The sequence below is a fragment of the Paramacrobiotus metropolitanus genome, unplaced genomic scaffold, assembly GCF_019649055.1.
Source record: "Paramacrobiotus metropolitanus isolate TYO unplaced genomic scaffold, Prichtersi_v1.0 Parri_scaffold0000207, whole genome shotgun sequence".
Classification (NCBI taxonomy): domain Eukaryota; kingdom Metazoa; phylum Tardigrada; class Eutardigrada; order Parachela; family Macrobiotidae; genus Paramacrobiotus; species Paramacrobiotus metropolitanus.
The window spans coordinates 73,013-97,000 of NW_026570427.1; the positions used below are offsets into that span (position 1 = coordinate 73,013).

The following is a 23,988-nucleotide window of genomic DNA, read 5'->3' on the forward strand; positions in this document are numbered from 1 at the left end:
TTGCACGGTAATCTCGAATGCACGCGACTGTTTCAGCTTTCGTCGAAACCCAGAACCAACGTCTCAAAACCAATGAAAAAAATATGGAAGATTTTTGATACTATGCAGTATACAAGTGGTTATTTGTGGAAACTGATGCGAGGTAAAGTGATTTTCAGTTTCTTTCGTAGGACTAACATACAATCAACACGGCGATTTTCTCTTAAATGTTAAGTCTACGAGAATTGCCACATACTTGAAGTCTCTTTGGGGTTGTCTGCTCTTGTGCCGTACAGATAAAGGCCCGTAATAATAGCAATAAAAAGCAACTTCTGAATTTTTTTTCCACCTTTCTAGACGTTGACTGGGGAGTTTTCACAAAAACTGAGCGAGATGCGAGCGTTGCCCTTACCGTGCAATCTACGCTACAATAAGCCGTTATCCACGTCCAGAGTACACTTAACTGTCAACCGTGTATGGTTGCACTATGAGCACCGTAGCGGATGGGAAGACAAATTGGGCTTGTATCCTTGCCGCGGCTCGTGTGCAGCGTATCCCAAATATTTCACTTGTGAATCCAGACCCACCGGAAGTAATTTTCGGAGAAAATTTGTCACGCAGTGTTTTCTGTGTGTGATGGTGCTGATTATATGTGATTTCGTTTCGCAAAAAAAAAAATCTGGTAAAAAGAAGGCCAGAGATGCTTTTTCATATCACGCGTCAGCGGTTGCGATGTAACGGTCGTTCTGTGATATGTAACTTTTAAAGATCGCCGCAACACGGTTATTGAGAATACCAAAACAAATCACAAACCTCATATGAGTGCAGCAGAGCGCTGCAAATGTGTTGCTAAGCGCTTATTCGCCACATAATTCGATATTGTCAATAGTACTACTCGAAACGCACTTTAAATGTGTTCTGTAAGATACAGAGCCGGGAGTTCTGTAAAAGTGAATCTGCCAATGGTACAGCGCTGAATCTTATAGAGCGTTACAGAGTAACGAGACCACGGTTTCTAAAAGCGCCCAGTTACCGTAGTTGAATTGGTCAATGATTTATTTATTTTTCACAATTTTGTGGCAGTTTCCTTTCTGTTTTTCTGGCGATTTGAAGTTTTGTTAAGTTAAAAAATCAAACGACTGGTGAAAAAGCGAAAGGGAATTGCATGTAAAGTACGCCGAGGTATTCCTCGCGCTGACGGCTATGGCGAAGTTGCCTGTTGCCATCGATACAAATTCAAACATGCACAGTCGGAGGCAGCTAAAATCAGTGAACAAAGCAGAACTGGAATGTTGATTCGATAGAAACAATTAAACTCCCGTTAATTACACCCTAAAAACTTGAAAATTAAAAATAGGACTTTAAACGTACAGCGGATTGTGCATCCACATCAAAAATAAATTTAACCTAGCAAGAAATGCGAGTTCTGTATCGTAACGGAGCCAGGAGAGTTCCTTTTAGATACAGAACACTTTAACTCGGCCGTCAAATCAGCGGTAAGGGGTGTGATCGAAACGTTACAGAACTTCCGGCTCTGTATCGTACAGAACGCATTTAAAGTGCCTTTCGAGTACGGCTAATGAAAAGAAAAACTGGCGATTATTTGTTCTGCTAATGACTATGGTATGTACTAAGAATACGAAAACAATTTGTAATAAATAGCACTTTAAAATACAATTTCTCAAAGTTCTTGTGATGTACTGTAACCTTGCGGTTGGCAACGGTATGGTTGCCAACCTAGATGTACGTACGCAGGTCACTATTTGACCATCAGTTGACTGCCGGCGATGATGAAGTAATGTTGTATTTTTATGAATACATGACATTGGCGTGAAGGCCTAAGATAATTTAAAAAGGCAACTCTGTCTACGACTACGGGTAATACTAGCAGTGCCGCACGGCCTCCATCACTATCCGCAGCCACTGCTGCTGCCGGAGCGGAAGCGGGAAAGGGACAACAATTATTAAGGATTGTGCCGTTCGACCCCGCCACGATGGAATGGCCGTACTGGAAGCTAAGACTGAAGAATCATCTCTCCCTGATCAAAGTACCGACGGATTACCATGTGGCCTTTCTTCTGGATGCCCTGAGTCCGGAGCCATTCGAAGTTTTGGCAAAGATGTGCAAGCCGCAAGAACCGCAAGTTCCCCAGACGGTAGAAAATAGGATACGACTTAAAAGAAAAAATTTGTACTTCGCTGTAGTTCAACACATGCGGTGATAAGAAATGGCGATATCTTCTGTTGAACTGCTGCCGTAATTATCAGGGTAGTGGCATACCATTACATCAGTTTGGGAGTTGGACCTCAGTTGGTCACGTAGGACGAATTATTGAATTTTTTCCGACAGTTTCCAATTCGAGTATTACCCAGTCGATGCTCGCGCCTTCCCTGGTAATCCACTGCTTATTACAGGTACAGCGCATTCATATTTTTTTCCTTATTATTTGTACAACGCATGCATATTTTTTTCGCATTCTTTTTTTCCGTGTTTTGCATCGGTGACCCATCCTGCATCTACATTTTGTTGTGCGATATCTTACTCGAAAAGTTTAGTTAGAACTTATCTGACCAATTCTTGCGCACATTGTCAGTTATATTGTCGTATTGGTTGGTAGTTGGTACAGTACAAGATCATCTATTCATGTAGTTCACAGTTTTACGAAAATGATTAAAACAAATTTTTACGTAGAAATTGCCAATAAGGCAGCGTTTTGGCGCCTCAAAGAATTGCAAGCCGACGTGCACATTTATTCAAGCAAACTCCACCATGAGGGATTTAATACTGTGCACTGACAGAATTGCACCTTATACGGCTGCTGACAAACTCCAGCAGTCTAGTCCAGCCAATAGATTTACATGGTACTATCAACTGACTCAGACAGAGAGAGACGAACCAGCATACATTAGAAGAATGAGAGTATTCTTAAGAGGCAGACAGCCTGCATGACTCTAAACGGGCAGCGCTTCGATTAATCTTCCTACATCGTTGCTAACCCCACAAGGCCCTGCTTCGACCGAATCTTCTCCACCACACTAGGGACTACATAGTTAATGGATCTTGTCGTGTACGTTGCTTTCCTAGCAACTACTGTTTTACTTCTAACTACTTTCTGCTGTACTTTCTGTGGATTACGGAAGGAGGTAAAGAAGGATACGTACTGTACGGAATAACAGGACTGCAGAGCAAACGCTGCATAAAACAATGGTGAACGCAGGCCATGACAACAACCAACAGCAACTGAATGGAATGACGCGTAGGGCGAAATAGCGCTCTGCGAGGTCATCAGGGCGTTACGAAGAATTTGCTCCATCCAGATCATCCAGAAAGACGATTGGCATTACGTTGAGCAGTTTGGCGATGCACGTTCAGGCAACTACACGGAACGAAGATCCGTTGGTAGCGCTATGGTACTGGCAGGGCGGTACCAGCAGTAAATAATATCCACCAGCATCGTGGGGAAAAGGGTGGCAGAGCATCCGCTGCCGAACAGGTGTGGGGCGGTGGCATTCTGCCAGGCGAGTGCATGCGGAATCGGCATCGGATCCCTCCCATGGCAGATTATGACCGTAGAGTGTAGTCGTAGGAGACATTAGTACAGGGCCTGAAAACTTGTGCTCACATAGCACAAAGTGTGCTCACATAAAGGTGCATGTGCTCACCTAGATTGAACCTTGTGCTCAAAAGTTGTCAACACTCCCCCCTTCTGTGTAATTAACCGGCTTCTAATTGTTTTGTTACTTTTCTAAAAGAGCAAAAACTTTTACAAACAAACAGGAAAGCGCTATAAGCCAATGCGTGTCACGCTATCTTTCAGCGGGAGATGTGCCAGTTGGGCAGGGGGTAAAACCTGGCAGTGGCACCTGCCAATGGCACTGCCAGTGGCATGGCATGCGATAAAAACTGGACACTCTGGCAACTGGCAAGCGATAAAACCTGGCAGATGTTACATAAAATGTGGCACCACGTATAAGCGGGTTCGGAGTGCATATCCTTAAAACTCTTGCTAAAACATAAATAGGCCGGATAGTGCTAACAGCATCGGCCGTGCACAAAGTGCGTAAATTCGCGAAAGTATGAAATGAAACTCTGAAAGGTCAACTTTGCACCTTGCTGTGAGCGCGAAGTCATGCCTACAGGGCGTTACAAGCGTAACTGCATGATGTTAACCGGCGCCGCTGTGATTGCAGTAGGAACTGTGATTGCAGTGTACTCAATAGCAAGAATCAAGTTGTCACCGGGGACAACTTTATTTCAGCAGCGCGATAACAATTTTAAGATCTAATTACGGTGCCGTAATTAGATCTTAAAATTGTTATCGCGATACTGAAATAAAGTGCACATCATCAAAGTTGTCTAATGGCTCAATGTAACCTGCCACGGCGAACTTTGTAATGTTGCTTGGTATTCGGTAACAATACTTTTCAGACTACGAGTGTTCGAAGGATAAAGCATTCAACACTCGCTCCTAATGTCAGAACGCTTTAAAGTTTTTGTTTTTATGGTGCGCATGTTATATTCTTCGTACATCTGGCGTATTTATTTGTTTCTATCATTTTTCCATGTTAAAATGTTAAAGGCATTTGGAAGTTAATACTGTGCGCCAGCTACATTTCAATATCAGCACGAATGCTTTTGAGTAGTGAAAAACTACTCGTGATAATAACATAAATAGCTGATTGTTAACTTGTTGTCACTTACAATTATTACATCATCTCAGTTAACGTTAGAGGCTTTATTTCGCAATATGTACAATCCAGCTTTGCTTAACAATTACAACCAGATGACGAATATGTTCCAACTAGCATGCGATGGGACCGTGCATAACACACTCAAGGTATGTACATGCAAATACCGCGCATTATTACAGTAGGGGGGGGGGATTTTTATTGGGTTACACAAATGAACATTGTTTAAACAGTAGTGTCATGCAGCTCTGCGTCTAAAATCGTTGCCACTCGAGCCAACTCAAAATTATGCATACAGTACACAGTTAGTCTTTGGAGTAAACTTGACGTTTGCGCACTTGCGTGGTACAGTGTACTCTGTAGAAGTAATATCACCCTACCTGTCTAAATTTGCAAGCAAATCTGTACAAAATCTGTTGGTTGTAGGACCTTTCGAATTAGTCCGTGAACCACCAAATTTTTTTATTAAGGGTGTAATACGCATATTAAAAATACGGTGTAGTGTGTTCTGACTTATTAGAAGCGCATGTCAATAATAAATGAGACAAAAAGAGGTGGAAAAACAAATTAAGTTACTTAATGTACTACTTACCCAAATTGGCATCGTAGTCGAATACTCGAACACCGAGAACGCAGATACGGACTTAAACGAATTTGTTTTTTCGTAGCGTGTCACTATGATCCTATGATTCCCAATTTCCTATTCAATTTAAAAGAGTTCATATTTCAAGGACGGGACAGTGACAGCAAGTGCTGCAACTGTTCGGTGCTAAAAAAATTAGCGCCAGAATTAGAGTCAGATGTAACTCTTCAACGCAACTCGGCAACAGGGTTTAAGTCCGTTTAACGTATGCACACCGCACAGCTGGATATAATTTACACTTACGTATATATACTGGCGCTCCAGTTCAGCTGCTTGTGTCGCATGGTTTATTTTCGCCGATATAAGCAACTGTCAAATTTACCACGTATTGGGATTCAGATGCGAATTGTATCTAGGTCAAAACGCTCGAGCGCGCTCCAACTCACGCACTGATTTGTGAGTCAGACAGATTCACTGATAACGCTGCGCGCATTGGCCAGATGGAGAATCAGTTGCTGAATTATAAAACCGAGCTGTTGAGCTCGGTTTTATAATTCGTATTACATTCACGACCGCACATCAACTCGTTAAAGTTATCCTGAGCTGCTTATAAATGTTCGTGATGATTCCGTGCTGCATTAAACTGTATGAAATTACGCTATAGTCCGTAATTAAGTGTTGAGATAATATGGTTTAATTAACTTAATTAACTAATTACTAATTAAGCAAACTTTAATGAACAGTTATAACTAGAATCATTTACGCCTAATTAGAACATTTAGCACCTAATAATTAATTTTGCACTTAAGTAGTAGTAATTTTGCACCTGAATTTTTAGCACCTAATTAGCAAATTTTGCCCACATGAAGAAAAACTTAATTATTGCATGTCATTAAGCTTAAATTATTTTTCTCATTAAGTTTGAACTTGTTGTGTTGCGTTGACCATGGCAATAAACGGCAATGAAGGCTGATTTATTGCAGAATTCACGGTGCTCTCAGATATGGTATTTTTTTCTACTCGTGTATCTGTTATCACTGGTGGGAACATATTTCAGTTTTTTTTCTCTTAGTCATAGAAGAAAGATGAGTAACAGATACGTGCGCAGCAGTCGTGTCGCAGATACAAGCGGGCTGCTGATATCTGACAGTTGCTATAATACGAGTACAATTGCAAAATAATCAGTTAGCGAAACAGGAAAATAGGGTTAGCTGTTTGTCGAGCTACCGTGCGTATGTAAAAGTGCGCGTATAAATGGCGCCGGTTTTTTTGGAATAACAGCAAAGTTCATGTGAAAGTATACGGCGAACAGTTGATACGAGCCAGTGACCGGTACTGTAGAACACTACAATCATTAAAAATTAAAACATGATAGACATTAGACAGTCACCATGTACGACCTTGCTTACTTTGGCCTGTAGTTGGTAGTCAAAACACTTTAACAAAAACGCGGTCGCGTTTTCACTCGATAAACTGATAATCTTTTTCTCTGCAGACCGTAATGTTTGCAAGCAGTTATAGCACTAGAGCTTGATTTCCGGTCGAAAGACTCGAAACTTTTTGTCGTCCATAATATTACTGATGGCCTGCCGTTGAGTGCTACTGGGAATGTTTAAATAGCATTACACTGCTGTGCTTTATGAATATTTCAATTATGTACATGGTTGTAGAGGTAGGAGCATTAGTATTATTACCAATAATTATTTCGATATTAGTGTTTCTGTTGATAAATATGCAGTTTTGTCGTCGATATATGTAAATTATTGTTATCAAACAGGAGAAACGATTGGCCTAATAATAGGGCCACGTTGTTTTAACATTTGATCTAAATTAGCCGAAACAGGTAATGTCATGTGCCTGTACAGTGCAAAATTTGTAAAATTATTGAATAAATTAATACCTTATGTATACAGTGCAAAAAAATAGTATTCAGTTTGGGTATAATCATTGCCACTCATCAGTAGTGCAACGTCATACTGCATGAACTGCTTATTCGTCTCTGAATTATTAGTCTACAGGAGAGTGGCAGTCGTGCAAATTTTAGTCTGGATTTACTGCTTATAACTCTGCATACTGTAGTTCACTATTGTCACAGTATTGTGTAACTTTTATGTTAACAATTTTTGGAAACAATCACGTCAGTTTTTCTTCTGGTTTGACAGATGCCTAATTATGTAGTCGCTGACATTAACTTAATGAAATAATCGTCATAAGCTAAGCCACCAAAGGAGTGTGCGGAGAAACTTAGCTAGAATCCTAATGTAGATAGTGGTATTTGTCGATGAGCTGGCTTCTATTAGAAGTTTTTTACCAAAGCGAAAAAAGCCCAATGCTCAACTCCAAGGCATATTCCAGCGGTGTGCGTCTTAAATCGGGAAGAACCGCAACTGTCTTTAAATGAACGTTTTTATCCTTTTGTATTGTATTTGTGGTACTTGGCGCACAGGGCAAACTGCAAGTGACCTTTTGAAATTTTATATGCCGGAGCGTCCTTTAATGCAAACTTTGTGCATCGTCATATCAGATGGCGCTGGTTAAGCGCGCATCGTCCATCGACGGAGGAGCAAAACGAACCCGGATGTAGGCTTTAATGCCGAAATCTGAACACACACCGCGCTTGCGCGCAAGCCAAAAACCAACTGGTCTCTGTAGGCAGCGCAGCTGCCTTACAGAGCCATCAAAACGCATGCAAATGCCCAGACAGGAAAAAACCCAAAACCAACCAATGAGAGAAGGGCTGAATCATAAGCCCGCCCTGACATCCCTGTACGGTCTAACACTGAGCTCCTGCGAAGTGCAGGTAAATGGCGTGATGCGCCGTAAAAGAACAGTGGATACAGGGACCGGTACGGTCCCTGTACTATGTCTAATAGACTGTACTACCGGGTGGCTCGGTTCCAGTTCGGTCGGCTCACGTGGTCCGGTATGGGATCTGGTTCAGTCAGGTTTGGTCTGGCTCAGTCCCGGGTTGGGCGGCTCGGATCCGGTTCGGCTCAGGAATGTTTCTGGGCCGGTTTGGCTCGGGTTCGGTCGGTCTGGTCCTGGTTCGGCTTCATGCGGTCCAGTGTCTGGGTCAACGCACTGTCGCGCCAGAATCCAGGGTCGGATGCGGAAATCGGTAGATTCCGCATTTTATCCGTCTGGGGAAAGGTCATGGTCTGGGGAAAATCGGGCAGGGGTTTGGGGCACAGGTACGGCCATGACCCTGCAAACACAAAAATACGCTGCTCCGGGTAGGGAAAATCAGCTGCTCCGCCGGGGGAAAGGTTGTTGTCCCAGGTAGGACGGGCAGGGTTTTGGTGGGGGGGAATTTCTCGGCGTGGTGATGGTGGTCGATCCGGCCGTGGGGATCGGGGTTGGCATGGCTGTTGGTGGTGGTGAAGGGTCCGCAGGTTTCCTGCTGGTCCGGGTTGCGTCCACTGTCGGCATCCGTCATCGGTACGGTGTGGCTGTGGGTTTGTCCGTCCATCGCTGCACTTCTGGCTTGGCGACATCTCCATCCCCTTCTGGGAGAGGCAGTTTCCTCCGCGTTCTGCGGGAGTGACGGCACAGCTCCGGCGACTGACGGGAAATCCGGAGGAGCGGGTGAGCTCCGTACCCGGGGGTGGCACAGGGCGCGATCACGCGATCTGGTCCACAACTCAGAGGTGGCCCGTGAGCGGGGCAAGCCCGCTGTGCAACACACGAACGTCTCCGTGAGCTGCTACCATATCAGATGGCGCTGGTTAAGCGCGCATCGTCCATCGACGGAGGAGCAAAACGAACCCGGATGTAGGCTTTAATGCCGAAATCTGAACACACACCGCGCTTGCGCGCAAGCCAAAAACCAACTGGTCTCTGTAGGCAGCGCAGCTGCCTTACAGAGCCATCAAAACGCATGCAAATGCCCAGACAGGAAAAAACCCAAAACCAACCAATGAGAGAAGGGCTGAATCATAAGCCCGCCCTGACAGTCAATACCGTTAAAACAATGAAAGAGAACTGCATACATACTGCCAAGAGTATCTACAGTAGACCAAACGCGCCGAATCCGCTTATACGTTGTGCCACATTTTATGCGGCATCTGCCAGGTTTTATCGCTTGCCAATTGCCAGAGTGTCCAGTTTTTATCGCATGCCATGCCACTGGCAGTGCCATTGGCAGGTGCCACTGCCAGGTTGATTACCAAATTGGTGACCACTCCGTACACACCGTTTCACACCCTTTTACTCCGTACAGTTACACAACCTTTTGCACTACATGTACCTTTCATTCCGTGCACAACCTTTGTGAGCACTACCTTTTACACCGTACACAACCACTCGGCACTACCTTTGTCTGCGTTATTCCTGGAACTTAACAGTAGTTATTGCTGCATATTCACAGCATCATCGGCAGTTACAAAATTGAATTCCCGTAAGAAAATAATTCTAGACGTCCTTGTGCCGGTTTTTCTTGGTTTTCAGCAGGTTTGGACACCGTTTTGAAGGAGTTGTCGACCCAGTTTCGTAGGTCATTCCCTGTTTCCGAGCTTGACATAATGCAAAAGTTTTAGAGAAAATACTCCAGAATCCAGATTACCATAAGTAATACAGAGTACAAGTATTTTTATATACGAATATAAATAAATATAAAAGTTTGGTAGTGCACCGAGTGAAAGGTAGCGTGGATTGGTAGTGTACCGAGTGAATGATAGTGTCAAAGGTTGTGCACGGAATGAAGGGTAGTGCAAAAGGTTGTGTACGGAGTAAAAGAGTGTGAAAGGGTGTGTACGGAGTGGTCACCTAACAAACTTCCGATTAGAAAAATTCCCGAATTTTCTTAATCGGCCCGATCAAGCATTAACACGTTGAGCGATTAAGAAATTCCTTCACGATTTTTTTCTATCTGATACACGATACAAATTCTGTGTGCTTCAGCTTTCACAGGAATGATCCAGTATTTATTCAAGAGAATGACCTTTCCGGTTAGACATGCAGTATCCTGTTGGTTGTTTAGAAACAAACAATTGTCCATTTACAGACAGAGTAAAAGAGGGAATGCCATCTGCGTAATGAAAACGATAGAGATCTTGTTTTGCCACATAACGCACATTTATCTATACTTTTTCGCGTTTCCGCTTTTGGATTTACAGTAAACCGGTACTTAAACCGGTACTTTGGATTTACATTATTACCGGTATGTACTGTACAACAAAAGCACTTGGAGTTATGCACCGCCAGAATTATGGTTACGTTATAATTTGTCAGTGTCTACTAGAAAATCTGTTAAATCGCCCGATTAGTGATAAAGTGGTGGGTATTGGCGCTTATATTTCTCTTCTTGTCTATAGTTTTACAGCTTCTAGCACTTGCAGTGATAGTCGACTACGTCGCCGAATGCCAGTCGCACTTTCATCAATGCAGAGAGCGCTTGCCTTGTTCGGAGTGCGGGGCGGTATAAGTCTGTTTGCAACACAACACGCTTCGCTGGTTGTATATTTTATATATTTAACAAATTTGACTAACCTGAAATATTTCCGAATAAATACCTGAATTTTATTGAATTTCTTGTATTTTTCTGGTCAAAAAGCGCTGTAGGCTTCGCGCTTCGCGCGAGGCCGATGTTCTGACTCCAAAAATTCGCGAGGAAAGATCTACTGTCGTACTGACAACCCTTTTGCACAAATAACAACTTCAACCATACTCCAATAAATCAAGTTCACGTTTTTGTGTTTAATACCAATTTTACTGGATACGAATGCCCTGCCCCTGGAAATTTGCAAACGTCAGTTCTATCGGTATACACTATGCATATTCCTGAGTCTTGACAATGTCGGCCAGTATGAAAATTAAAGCAAATAAGCAACACCCCCCTCTTTGCGAAATTAACTGTGCTCACATAGATTTTGAAGATTTCAGGCTCTGCATTAGTAAGCATGAATTCGAATTCTTCACGCCAATGTGAAGTATTGTATAAGTAATACTTTAATAGTTAATTAATACTACATAATTAATGATGTGAACAGGAACTGCGCAGCAGGTAGAATGACAGAAAGTACAGCAGAAAGTAGTTAGAAGTAAAACAGTAGTTGCTAGGAAAGCAACGTACACGACAGATCTGTTAGCCTCAAGTTGTTCTAAAATATCTTTCTCAAGAAGATTAGCTAGGATTGATCGGGCCTACTGTATTTCTTCTACTATTTTTAATGTAATTTTTAGCAGTTTCGCAGAAAGCGCTCTTTTGGCTACGCGCGAACATTGAAATTTGCCGTGATTTCTTTACTGGCACCTTGCCTTACAAAAACATATTCGACCAGTTCTATTACGTTAAAAAATGTCTAGCATGTGCTTCTCGGGTTCTAAGTGCCCCAGGGGCAACCCCCAAGTGACTTAATTTCGCCTATAAATACGGTGCCTGCTGTCGCCTGTCTAAGAATGCGCTTACTAGCACTCCGCATTCCTCTCAATAACTGCACAGGTGGATGGGAGATGGCGGAGGGCGCTGTCTCGTGTGTCATCTTCGGGAACGTCCGAGCGCGAAATAAAATGTGAAAGCAGAATGCGTCACCGATGGATGACACACAGCAAAAAAAACAAATGCGTTGGACCAGTAATAAGCAGTGGATCACCAGAGAAAACGCAAGCACTGACTGTTAAATGAATTGTGCTGTGTACAAACAAACGAATTGTACAGCAGGGCCGCAGGCGCGTTTTAATCCGCATGCGTGAGGTGTCATTAATTAATGCAATAATAACTTAACTGGAGAATGTATTCCATTTACTCAATGTAACTTAGCTAATTAGTACGCGTTATTAATTAATGGAATTAGACTTAATTACAGTAACGCAACCTTCACAATATTACAAATGTGCATTGATAATTGTAATCACTAATATTAATTACTTAAATTACTTTAATTACTAATCGTAATTACTAAATTAACAATCACTATAAATAGTCTATTACAAGTAACGAACTTTTAAATCTAAGTGAGGTTAAATTATTAATTCGGACTAAATACTTGACCACATTTTATTAGCAAATTAGCAATCAAAATGCTTTAATATTTACTATAATACTGTACGAGTATGTTACGGGTTGTACCGGTGACCACTGTGTTAAGCTCGGTTGGCTATATACAACAACGGAGGTGAATGTGTATGTAAAATAGAAAACGCAGCTTCGAAGCTGCGTTTTGTAATTTATCTGTGGATCACGTAGCGGACCAATGAGCGCAGCCGTTAGCTTTCGGCTTCAGAATGTTGTGGTGACTAACTCGCGTTATCTTTCACGGGCGCGCAAGAGAGCGTTGTGCCCTACTTCAGCAAAAACACCTGCCAAATGTTAAGCCAGGTCTGATCAGCACTAGTGTATACCAAATTTCCTGTAGAAGAATGCCGTAAGGTGTCAAGCGTTCAGAGAAAATGTGAATTTTTTTCGGGCATCCTACGAAGGTTTTTACTGTGGGGCTTGTTAGAAATTCTGTAATTAATAATAAATAAATACGAATTTGTGGAGTACCGAGTACATGCGGCTTAATAGGATAGAACCGATGCAGTCGGTAGACTCGGTACTAGACTACTAATGCTGTATGTAAATATTTATTTAAAATGAATTCTTTGCCTGCATTTCGCGCATAGATTTTTATTTCATATGATACAGCACAACACAGAGCTATTTTTGCGCGGAGCACCAAGCCAGCAAACGGTAGCTAGAACTGCCTAGAAATTCCACAAAAAGTGGTAATTGATTCAGTTCATGGCAGTGCCGTTTTTAACGTTTCATGTGTTAAGCAGTACTCTCCTGTTAATTTTTGGGGTGCCCACTTTTAAAAAAAATTCCGGGAAGACGTCCGCTCTGTGCCTCTCCCCCTTCTTTATATTCGCTCCTGACCGTAGTCACCGTACAAAACTTTAAAAGGCATTAACGATTAAAAAAAATTTCCTTATATACTTCAACGGCATAATCTAAATTTTGTTTTACACCCGCTAATAACAGGCACCCTTTTTTACAATTAGACTTAAATTAGTTAAATAAGAACACCCTGTTTCCGTTTATTACAGCCACCCATTTCGTTGTCCATTTTCAGGAATGTGAGATTTCTATATATCTTATATTTGACCGATGCCACCGGGTGCGAAATTCACAAACTTTCTGTAACTTATGACCCTTTCAGCGGGCAAATGACAATATCAACTAAAACGTTTGGATTTTTGACATGAATTTTGTTGAGTACTGTATCGTTCATGGTCCAGCATTTCTACCGCAGTTCTGCAACCTCGGTCGGTTATTTCCGCTTTTATTGCGAATGTTTGCGCTATCGTCAACACTCAGCAGCTTTGCCCGTGTCCTTGCCCATTTGAAGTTGTACGGCTGTTAACGCCTATAGCGACTTCTGGACTGATGCTGATGGTACTACTGTTTTTTCCTCCGCCGAACTTACAGCTAGCCGTCGATTTTCTGGAAGCTTTTTCATCTTTCCTAAATGAGTGGGTTGTTGTGTCCCACGACCTTATCGTTAATCCTTAGAACTTTTGTACGCGCACTAAACGCATTTGGACTACAGTACCGAACTTTAAATTGTGTATATCTATATACAGTAATTAACTGGCAAAAGGGCTGTACAATACAGGGTGTCGTCATACAAGAAAGTAATTAATTAAAACAGGGTGCCTATAATTAACGGGGTGTGGAAAAGGGGTGGCTATAAAAGACGGGGGTGTTTGGGATGGCTGTAGTGTCACCCTTAGTTTTTTATTGCACGAGTTGGTAGTTGGTAACTTGGTACTACGGCTAAGGCGGTCAGAGTGTGCCTTTGATCCCTCTTTTGGCCCACTGCCACGACCCACAGGCCAAATTGTAGACAGAAAAAGCTAAGATAATTAACATTCCACCTTCAGTTCTAAATAAGCGGAAGATTTTACAACAATATTTTAAAAATTTCTAAATTCTTATTTGTCGGCACAAAACGCCCCACTGAGGCTCGCACGGCTAATGGTTCTTCTTTCAGGCAGCGCATCGACGTTCTACCGCGAACCAATGTACCATCCGATACGCGATACCCAGGAAAGATTATTGGATATGTTGCCGACGAATACGCTGAAGAGTTGGCCAAGGCTGTGGCCATTTGTAAGGCCTAAGAGTATACCGCACAGTTACACAATTTTTTACATAACTTGAGCAAACTAGCACGTAATTGTAAGAGGAGAATCCTCTGTACACACAGCAGCCGCCCATCCGCCGCCTACCTGGTTGGCTCAAGCTCAAGCACAAATATCTTGATCTTCGCCAACAGCGGCGATGGCACAGTGGTTGTGCTACGTGGATCTCATTCGGTAGCCAGCGGTTCGATTCCGCTCCATCGCCATTTTTCGGAATTTCCTCAACAGACAGGACTTCATCTGACCGCCCTCCCTCGCTGCTGAGATCGCCACGGACAGCCGACTTTTGGCTGCCTCTGTTATCCTTTATAATAAAAGATTAAGAGGGGGTGTGACCAGTGTGTCTGTCAAATCCCCCAGAATCGCAGAGTGGATCAATATTCAACATTTACGGATCATTCGATAGCGCTGATTTCGTAGATGAGCCCGCAACTTTCGGATTTCAAAAAACAAACATCGTTTGAGAGAAAACTGTAAAAAATCCTATCATACAAAGTCTACGGAACCCCAACACAACCAATCAGCGAAGACTTTAAGTAACTGCCTTGCTGCAGAGCCTGCGCGGGTTATATCGTGAAACAAAATTCGAAAAATTTTGTTTGTTTTGATGTATTTGGTCTGCAATGGCTTTAAGAAACATTATATTAACAGCGGTGGGTTTAAGAATAATAAAAATTTAGGCACAAGAAAGATTTAAGTTATTTTGACAACCGAACGCACAAACGACCCAGGGAACTTAGGAAGTGTCCCAAGTGAGAGCTGCATGCGTCGCGAATCTTGCTGGCAGCCTGGCAGTACCAATTATCAAGTAGCTGCGGGATGACGGTGGCTGCTTGATACTTAGGTAAAAGGCAGTGTTTTGCGGTAGTTTTAACTTAATCATTTCTCTGTTGACACTGTTTCTTTAGTTTCGTATTAATAGAAGCGACGGTATTTGTAAAATTAGTAATGAAAAACGGATATTTACAGAAGGCGAAACGGAGCTGCTGCGCGAGCGGAGCTCGCTAAGCAGGAGGAGCAGCAATCAAGTGAGACATCGTTTGGCAGTTTTTTTCTTACAGTTTATCAGCCAGCTCTGCAAGACTGCAACAATTGAACCTTTTATAGTTAGTTAAGTATTAAGTAGTTAGTTGGTGTGGGATTGCCACTTGCCGCTGGAAAAAAATGACTTACCGTAATTATCGAATTTGCACCCCTGGGGTGCAAAAGTTCAAACGTCCTGGAGTAGGGGGTCTTATTTCGGAGAGGAGGCGTTATTTCTGGGGGTGGTACTATTTTTCAAACAGTATTTTTCAGAAGGGGACGTTTATTTTTCAAACAACTGCGCATTCTGTTCCATTGAAATTGAACGCAGTAGATACCGGTGTTTGCAGTTTCAGAACCTTACGAGCAGCATTCTGAAGCATAGCACCAAATTATTTTTGTGACCGTTTACTGTTTATTAATTACATCATAGCAGTTATTATGAAGCAATTGGCCTTATATCTATCATTTCGTGGCGCTGAACATTTAATAACACCCCATGGGAGGCAAATTCGGGAGGAGCTATTTTTCAAACGGGTTATGGAGGGGCTTACTTAGTACGGAGAGTGCCTTATTATGCGGGGAGGTGCCAATTCGATAATTACGATAATTCGGTAATAACTTAGTTTTTGTCAGCGAAGTTAACTGTATTAGCAAATGCGGTAATTTTTATTTTAACTGCATTTAAGTATCATCAGGCAGCAGTCGATTTCCTCTGCGCACTTTGCGCTGTGTCAGCCATACTACCGTAGAAGTACAGTATAGGTAATTTTACCAGTACACTTGCAAGTTGCAACACATAATCGAATTTAAAATATAGAATTTGTAATTATGATCCGTATTCTTCCTATTAGTGCAGTATCTCAATCATAATTTGAGTCTTAGCAGCCTGTATATAACGTAAATTATTTGTAGCTGATTTGTTCCGCGCAATTTGCGCGGGGTCTACTAGTATAATCATAAGTCATAACTACTTACTCCTGTGTTATTTGAAACGATGCTATGCGTCCTAAAATTCTCGATGGCGCTAACGATTTTTGGTTGTTTTTTTAAGGTGTAATTCTAAATCATTTTATTTGTACGTATTACGAACATTTTGACGGCTTTGGCTTAACAAAACATGTACTCAAAACCCAGTGTCGATGCTCGATTACAGGTGGCTCGCTGCATGTGGACGGCACGAAGACATCGCGGGAAGTGTTCGGTGAGCGCGGACACGTGCCTACTTCATGCCATACACCTAATCGGGAGACCAAGGACACACCAGTCGGAAAGGGATACGACTGCCTCGATATAGCAGTGTCGTTGCTGTTCATATTACCTATTTTTCTTCAAATTTTCCATCGCTAGTACCATACGACAGTGTTGTGCGCTATAGACCTCGCTGTTTCAGCCGGGTTACTGCCCAACGGCCTTTCTGTGTCTTTTTTTGCCACATAAACGATCTGTTATGTACACGAACGTAGGGTGTGTTAACAAATTCTGATAAATGAAGCATTTCTCTGAAAAATCACTGGAGTTATTAATCGGGTACGAAAACCGGTCACCGATAATTACCAGAGGCACGAAAATGATTTAGAAAATCCCGCGATTTGAGAACTTCGCCGAGTCGAACGGAGAATTTGGCGAGACAGAGCCCGAAAAAAGCCCTTATTTACTTCCAGGTGAACTGCGCGCTGCCACTAAGCGGCGCGCTGCCAAGGCGAATTACCTACATTTGAATCTTGAAATACATGGCGCAATCTTTGGTGGCGAATGCAATGCACACATACACTAGTAACAGGCGAATCCCGAAGCAGGACTACCTTATCGAAAAAATTATGGCGCTTAATGCCGTTAGCAAAGTGGTCACTCGTATGTTTGCTATGTACTTTCTTAAGTTTTCACGTTTTTATCGTTCAAAAGCAATGAAAGTGATTGCAGATTAAGTAGAGAAAATGTTGCCAAGTGGGTTTCGTTGCCGAAATTCCAAATGGCGTTACCAGTTCCTAACTTCCCTTCCATAGAATCGTACAATATACTTTGTATATACGAATATAATATTACGAGCAATAGTACAACGGGAAACAGATTGCTATTAACAGTATTAAGCCGTATATTGTGTTAGTCAGCTGGCATGAATCGCCTCAGGCCATCGCAAAGACCTCGGAAGCATGGTGCGTCAGCTCTCTACCGAAACCACAGAAACGCGAGTGGAGAAAATGTGGTTGTCAACTTGTCGCTGCTTATCGAATCTGATTTTGCCGAACGGACACAGGAGCCGCTACGTTTCTCAGATAAACCAGGTTTAACAGCGAAACTTTTCATTAGGGGAGATCCATAAATTACGTACGCAGCGAACCGGCCGGTAGAGTATGCCGGTGCACAACTGTGCCCCTGTCGTACCGGGACACGGGCATTCTCCGTGTGCAGGGAAAGCACGCACACGTGCGTATATGGTCCCGCGTAAGCCTGTGGGGTACGGCGTGTGTAACCGTCCAAAACGACCGGTCATCCGACGAAAATCGGATGTACGGCGTGCCCCCCAACGACTGCAGATACTGCGCTCGATTTACCTCCTGCGTTGTTTGGAAACTGGACTCTTTGATGAGGATAACACTTTCACGTAAGAATATTTGGTTCCTGTTGGCTGTTGAGTCAGCAGCAGCATCAACCAGGGTATTGAGTAAACCCGGAAATATTTATACACTGTCGGCTTACGTACAGAGTACGGCATGAAACGTTCTAAGTACTCGGATTAAAAGGCATTAAATGTTACGAGTGCAGGTATTTTTTGGGATTGTCGGACAGCTCTATGTACCGGTGCGCGCTGTTGTTGACGATGCGACTCCTGCGTATGAAGTTGTCCTGATCGTATTCGTTACTTACTCACTCATGCGACCGCCCCGACCTGCAGCTGCGTAGATATCGTCCATTGACTGGCACGCTCTGTCAGTGTCGACTGTCATTAGAAATTCCACATTCGTTCACAAACACTTTCCATGTCTTCCTCTGACTCTCCAGAATAAACTCAATTTTCCAACAAATCCTTCTGGTGAAATTAATTTGGAAACTACGGTGCCAAGCCTATTATACCACCTCCAAGTTGATCAGCACGTCCAGCGCCATGTTAAAAGGGTTGGCACTGAACCTGTGTGCCCGAGCGCTGCGGGCCATGACACACGGGACCGTGGCGCCCATATTCTTCACTCCACGTACCCATGTTGCCCAGCTGCTGGGAGGAATCCGGAATAAGGCCTTGTCCCGAATTCGAAGCGAATCTCGCTATGGTACGGTTGCTCAACCGCACAAGGTGGCTGTATGCAGTGGCCACGCCTACAGATACGGTACGCGAAGCCACCTCGCGAGGTGGAGTTGCTGTATCGCAACGAGATTCGCTTTGAATTCGGGACGAGGCCTAACAGTATGCGAAAACTCTGAAAGGCGCAGATACTGTGACAAGATTACACAACATGCAATGGAGATTGATGTATTGCTGTAAGACCGAGCCTCACTGAAAACTTGTAAGCAGTCCCTATGTTGTGATTTAAGGTCCCATGTTTACGAATTGTCTAGTACAACTGTAAGAGCGATCCTTTTCTAAAAATTTGGATATGGGTAGAAAATTAGGTTAAACCTAAGTGACCAGTTTATAAAAGCGTACTATGCAAATACTGTGGAACAGATCAACAGTTCAGAGAGCAAATCTGAAAAATCCCACACCATCAACACTGAGTATCTGCATGTTAACTTTTTGTATGCGCTCAAAAATATTCTTGTTCTAGGCGATGCGTCGACTGTGTACCGCGGCCAGCTGTACCTCCCTATTCGCGATAAAAAGGACAGGATTGTCGGCTACGTCACCGACGAATACGCTCCGGACTCCGGAGCTGTCCAAGGCGATGGCGCAGTGTAAGTAGACCTTGGCTATCACTCTTCAGCACAAACATCGAATTCCTCTGTAAATGCAGGTGCTCCACTCCGTTCACTGCGTATCGACGGCCGTTATGCAGCGCGGAGTGGGAGCGCCGAGAACAGCCTCGTCAGTTACACAGGCCACGGAAAACTCGATCCCTTCGAAATCTTATTCAGGGACATGCAAGCGCGACCCTGGTTCTACGTGCTGGCGCTGTATAGTATGGTGGGAATTTGCTTAGGTGGTAGCATGACGCCCGGAACGCCGGGCCGGGATCGCCAAGGATCGCCCGGGGTTCGGGCCGAGGAACTAGTTGACTGAATTACACCATGGTTAGACAAAAGTCGCTGGTTGATAAATGATTTGTATTGCATTACTTCTCACCAGATGCGTAATGAAAATTAAAGATACAATTGGAACGATTTCTAGTGAAAACCAGTGTCGGTAGTACGAAGCATTTCAGTTGATGATTATGCAGGTTTGTAGTAATATTGTAATCGAAAAAAATATCAGTACAAATTCTTGATTACAAAACTACAGAGTAGATGTGCGAAGTTGCCAACCATAATAAAAAGCCCCTACTAACTTAACTAGCAATTACATATTACGTAAGTGCCGAAGCAGAAAACACTAAAATTTAAAGATTTAATCCATTTCGCAATAACCATTTCATTTATGTTATTGACGTGGTACAGAATCGTCCACAAAGATACACACGCATTATTGAGCAGTCGTTGCGTCAGCCGTGCGTTCTCTGCCTGTGCTCTCTCTTCGGACCATGAGCAAGGAAGAATTACTGTAACTGGTAACCAGGTAAACATTTCTAATATGAATCATCGTATAACTAATTAGAGCGCGCAACGAAACACAGCTTATGAGGCTGCGTGTCAGCGATGATCCCGACGGTGGGCGACAGATCGGCCGTCTGACCGCCGTCCGGCAAGCGTACGGTGAAGCGGTGCATGACGGCGGTGAAGATGATGAAGAGTTCGGCGCGCGCCAACGCCTCGCCCAGACAACGCCGCTTCCCTGCACCGACATAAACGTCACTCTTAGTAATCACAGTACTCGCTGTATATAAGCAACGTACCGAGACCGAAAGGCATGACGTTGTCCGAAGCCTGCATCTGGTTGTCCTGGGTCAAGAAGCGATCGGGATTGAACTGTTCGGGTTGATCCCACCACTCGGTGTTGTGGTGGACGAAGTAGATGTTGGCTTGCATCCACGTTCCTGCAGGCGTTCATCTTATTTAAAACAGTTTATGCGGAGAACATCAAGATTAACCTTTTGGAATGTCGAATCCGTGGATGGTGGTGTCCTCCTCGGCGGCGTGATTGACGCCCATCGGGGCGACGCTGGCGTAGCGGTGTACCTCCATGATTGTCGCTTCCGCGTAGGGCAGTTGTTCTTTTTCCGATAGTTTAGCGAAAGACCCTGATGGGATTACCTTGTCCAGTTCGGCGTGCACTTTGGCCTGGATCTCGTGATGGGTGGCCATTAACAGGAATGCCTACAAAAAATAAAAAGTTACGTATCTGAAGCATAACTGGTTGTTTTATTTCTGGTAAGTCACCCATCGCAGCGTGGTCGTTGTGGTTTCGAACCCGGCTTCAAAGAGGTCCTCCAGCACCAACGGCAATTCGCTCACTGAAAGTTAGATACCTAAATGCGACAGCAAACCAAAACTGCTGGAATGTCACGCACTATTAGCCGTTGCAGGTTGCTGCTCCTTCACGGCGGAAATGTACGTGTCGATGAAATCGGCGTTGCGATCCGGCTGCCAGTTCTCCAAATGTTCTTGACAGGGTTTTTGGAAGAAGGCCTTGAAGCCGCGCAGATGCCCCATCAGCTCTTCGAAGGTGGCCTTGATGGGCGGGATATGGCGCAGGAAGGGAAAGGAAGCCAGGGCGATCTTCTTCGGTGTGAACTCGGTGATCTCCCGTGTCCAGCGCATGATGTTCAGGAAATCCTGGTCGTCGGGAGCGTAACGCGTTCCCATGAGGACGCTGCCGATGACGTTGGCGACGGTGCAGCTGACCGGGGCGCGCGTGTCAATTGGTTGGCCGTTGGCCTCTTCCAGCAGCTTAATCAGTATCTCCGTTTCTTCGACAATCTTCTCTTCCATCTTGAATTTGCCCACGCCGAAGTCGCGCAGCGTTTGCAGGATGAAACGCCGGTGGTCTTTCCACGTTTGTCCTTTGCTGAACACGATTCCTACAAATAAAAATTCAGGATGTCTTTTAATGCTTTTGAAAGTTTCAAATTGAAATGGTAGTTTAGCAGATCGTCGATATACCACAGACAATTAAATTTTACGTCAATGGTACATCAATGCCTCACGTTCACCTGACGATCATTTGTCACCAGGGTTTAATACACAAACCATAAAGTTGTCTGCGACACAAGCCAGTTGTCACCAAAGGTGGTACCCATTACCCACGATTTGCTCATTCGGTTATGGTACCAAATTATTAACACTATTAAATATTTTTTTAAAGATTTTTTACCGTGTGCGCCGTCGTTGATGAGGGCCCGCTCTTCAACATACCAGAAGAAGGGGCGGGGCACGAAGACATCGCGGGAGAAGGCCTCCTTGATGATCTTGGGATCGTTGAGCTGGACGACGGCGTAGGGACCGAGCATGGTACGCACGATACTCCCGTACTTCTTGGCGTTGTTGTAGTGGATGCGCTGGAAGGATTTAATGTCGGACTGCATAAGCGGCGACCCGATCAGCGGCAGACTGCGCGGTCCCGGCGGCCAGCGGTAGCGCCATTCGCGCAGGTACCACGCCGCGATGTAGTACAGACCGTACAGCAGCGCACAACTGCCTAACATCCCCAGCAAAGCAAACAACATCTTCGCGGACGGTTACGTGCAAAACGTACAACTTAAACGATTTTAAATTAAAGTCTCTAGTTACGGCTGCCTGATCTTACAGTACTGCACAGTTTATGGACTGTTGTGCAAAATACTTATAGCTAAAGTAGGTGATCGATGTGTACACAGACAGATACGATATAACACTCGGATGTGCTGTAAGTGTAATGTAGGGAAAAATAAGTACTGTTTGCAGTGGTTATCAGCGAAACACAGGACAGTATTGCATAATGCTTAGTCTGCGATACGCTTTTTCTGCCTCGATTAAAAGTTATTCTTATGGCAACATTCTGTGAATGAAACGTCAAAGGTTGCTGATTGCTTGCACATTTGTTAACCGATACCGAGACAGTGTTATCGCTTTGTACTATGAACTGCTTTCATTCGCTTAACCGGTTTGAATAAAAAATGTTTAACAAGCAAAGTCAGATAGCGCTGTTCACGTAGCCGGGCGCCGTAGAAGCTCGATGCAGCTGACTGCTTATTGCTTATAAGGCATAACCACGTAGCGAAAGCGTTAACCATGCGACACCATGCCAAACGTAATTTCCAATTATGGCATAATAGTGTAGCACGTAGTCTTAATTTGTCTTGATCTCGCAGCCTTTTTCCGTCGGCGCCAGGCTTTTATCGACGTAGTAGACCCACTCGTTATTATGGCACAACGGTCCTTTACCGGTCCCGCTCCGCATGGCGGTCTGCTTGCCGGTCAACTGCAGCAGCTGACACGTCATGGGGCTGGAGCGGACGGCGTTGCAGCCTTTGACCACCGAGCAGAACGTCGAACAGCCGCCCGGTATGCTCGGCGCGGAGTATAGCTTCTTCTCCTTCGTCGTGACGAGGGAGTGGCTGGTGCGGTAGCTGTAGTCGCGGTCGGGCACGTTCAGCTGCAGTTTGTAGGGACCATTGGCACCCGGGAGGCAGTTGGCGCCTTTGGGGATGATGGCGCAGGTGGGACGGTTAGGCGGACCGGCGTAGTTGTAGATGGCCGCCAGACAGTCGCGCTCCTTGCAGCGGCCGAAGCATTTGGCCTGGTCGTCGTTCCCGGCGAATTTCGCGGGCGGTTTGCAGTCCAGAGTCATGTCATCGATCAGTTCCATCTTCCCTGCATCAACGGTATTCCATCTTACACTTCAGTGTTAAAAACATGTTTATAATGCTGAACAAAAAAAGCGTAAAGCGGTCAGTTGGTCCGCGGTTCAAAAGTTGTAAAAAAAATTAACAAACAGTGTGCAACAGGAACACGCACAACTGGTATAAACACAGCAATGCGTTTAAAGTTTTCGCCCATTTGAGTTCGCCATATCCCGCCTGAGTGTTGCGCGCGCAAACGGTTTTCAGAACAATGTATACAAATCATTTAGCTTTAGAATGATATAAAGCATTGCAAAAAAGTGGTTCGGAGTGCGCAAAAGCGAAAGTTTTAGTGTATGTATACCATTTTTATCATCATGTACCGGGCCATTTTCCTTACACATCATTAAACTTTTTTTTAGTATTACGTTATATAACGTTCTTACCGGCATTTTGGTCAATAAGTATGGCAAGGCTCAGCAACAGAAGAGCGACCGAAAATCGCGACATTTTTGCCGGTTTTAAAAAATCAACTGCATTAAAAAATGTTTACCGTTGTCGAGCAAAAAGGAGCGTCTCACACACTCCTTAAATACATGCTAGAAATTGTCCGAACAGCCCAACCCAGGCACTTCAGTGTCCTGCCGGCGATTAACACAAACAAAAAACAACTTAACCAATGTCGTTCGTTAACTGCCCTCGTTAAACTGCAGGTGCGCCAACCGGTTCCCACTCGGTTCC

At 44.0% G+C, this 23,988-nt stretch overlaps 3 protein-coding genes across 6 annotated transcripts; 1 reads left to right on the forward strand and 2 right to left on the reverse strand.

The window, feature by feature from the left end:
• Positions 1 to 1,627: 1,627 nt before the first annotated feature.
• LOC129600990 (uncharacterized) lies at positions 1,628 to 16,868 on the forward strand. 4 transcript variants are annotated; one of them, XR_008692183.1, is made up of 4 exons: positions 1,628 to 2,135; positions 2,330 to 2,394; positions 14,224 to 14,342; positions 16,554 to 16,868. XR_008692183.1 is itself a non-coding variant. In XM_055499681.1 (3 exons), exons 1-3 carry the CDS (start codon positions 1,974 to 1,976, stop codon positions 16,745 to 16,747), a joined length of 471 nt encoding a protein of 156 aa, XP_055355656.1. In that variant the 5' UTR covers positions 1,628 to 1,973; the 3' UTR covers positions 16,748 to 16,868. The 4 variants fall into 4 exon arrangements, 1 of the variants encoding a protein (XP_055355656.1); XR_008692181.1 differs by lacking the exon at positions 2,330 to 2,394; XR_008692182.1 differs by lacking the exons at positions 2,330 to 2,394; positions 16,554 to 16,868 and adding an exon at positions 15,344 to 15,472.
• A 3,099-nt stretch (positions 16,869 to 19,967) lies between these two features.
• Positions 19,968 to 22,388, reverse strand: LOC129600986 (cytochrome P450 2J4-like). The gene is made up of 6 exons (XM_055499677.1): positions 21,801 to 22,388; positions 20,998 to 21,507; positions 20,867 to 20,940; positions 20,578 to 20,803; positions 20,383 to 20,523; positions 19,968 to 20,321 (listed from the first exon to the last, which is right to left on the reverse strand). Exons 1-6 carry the CDS (start codon positions 22,150 to 22,152, stop codon positions 20,137 to 20,139), a joined length of 1,488 nt encoding a protein of 495 aa, XP_055355652.1. The 5' UTR covers positions 22,153 to 22,388; the 3' UTR covers positions 19,968 to 20,136.
• Positions 22,389 to 22,470: 82 nt separating this feature from the next.
• LOC129600988 (uncharacterized) lies at positions 22,471 to 23,920 on the reverse strand. Its single transcript, XM_055499679.1, has 2 exons — positions 23,694 to 23,920; positions 22,471 to 23,278 (listed from the first exon to the last, which is right to left on the reverse strand). Exons 1-2 carry the CDS (start codon positions 23,755 to 23,757, stop codon positions 22,755 to 22,757), a joined length of 588 nt encoding a protein of 195 aa, XP_055355654.1. The 5' UTR covers positions 23,758 to 23,920; the 3' UTR covers positions 22,471 to 22,754.
• Positions 23,921 to 23,988: the final 68 nt, after the last annotated feature.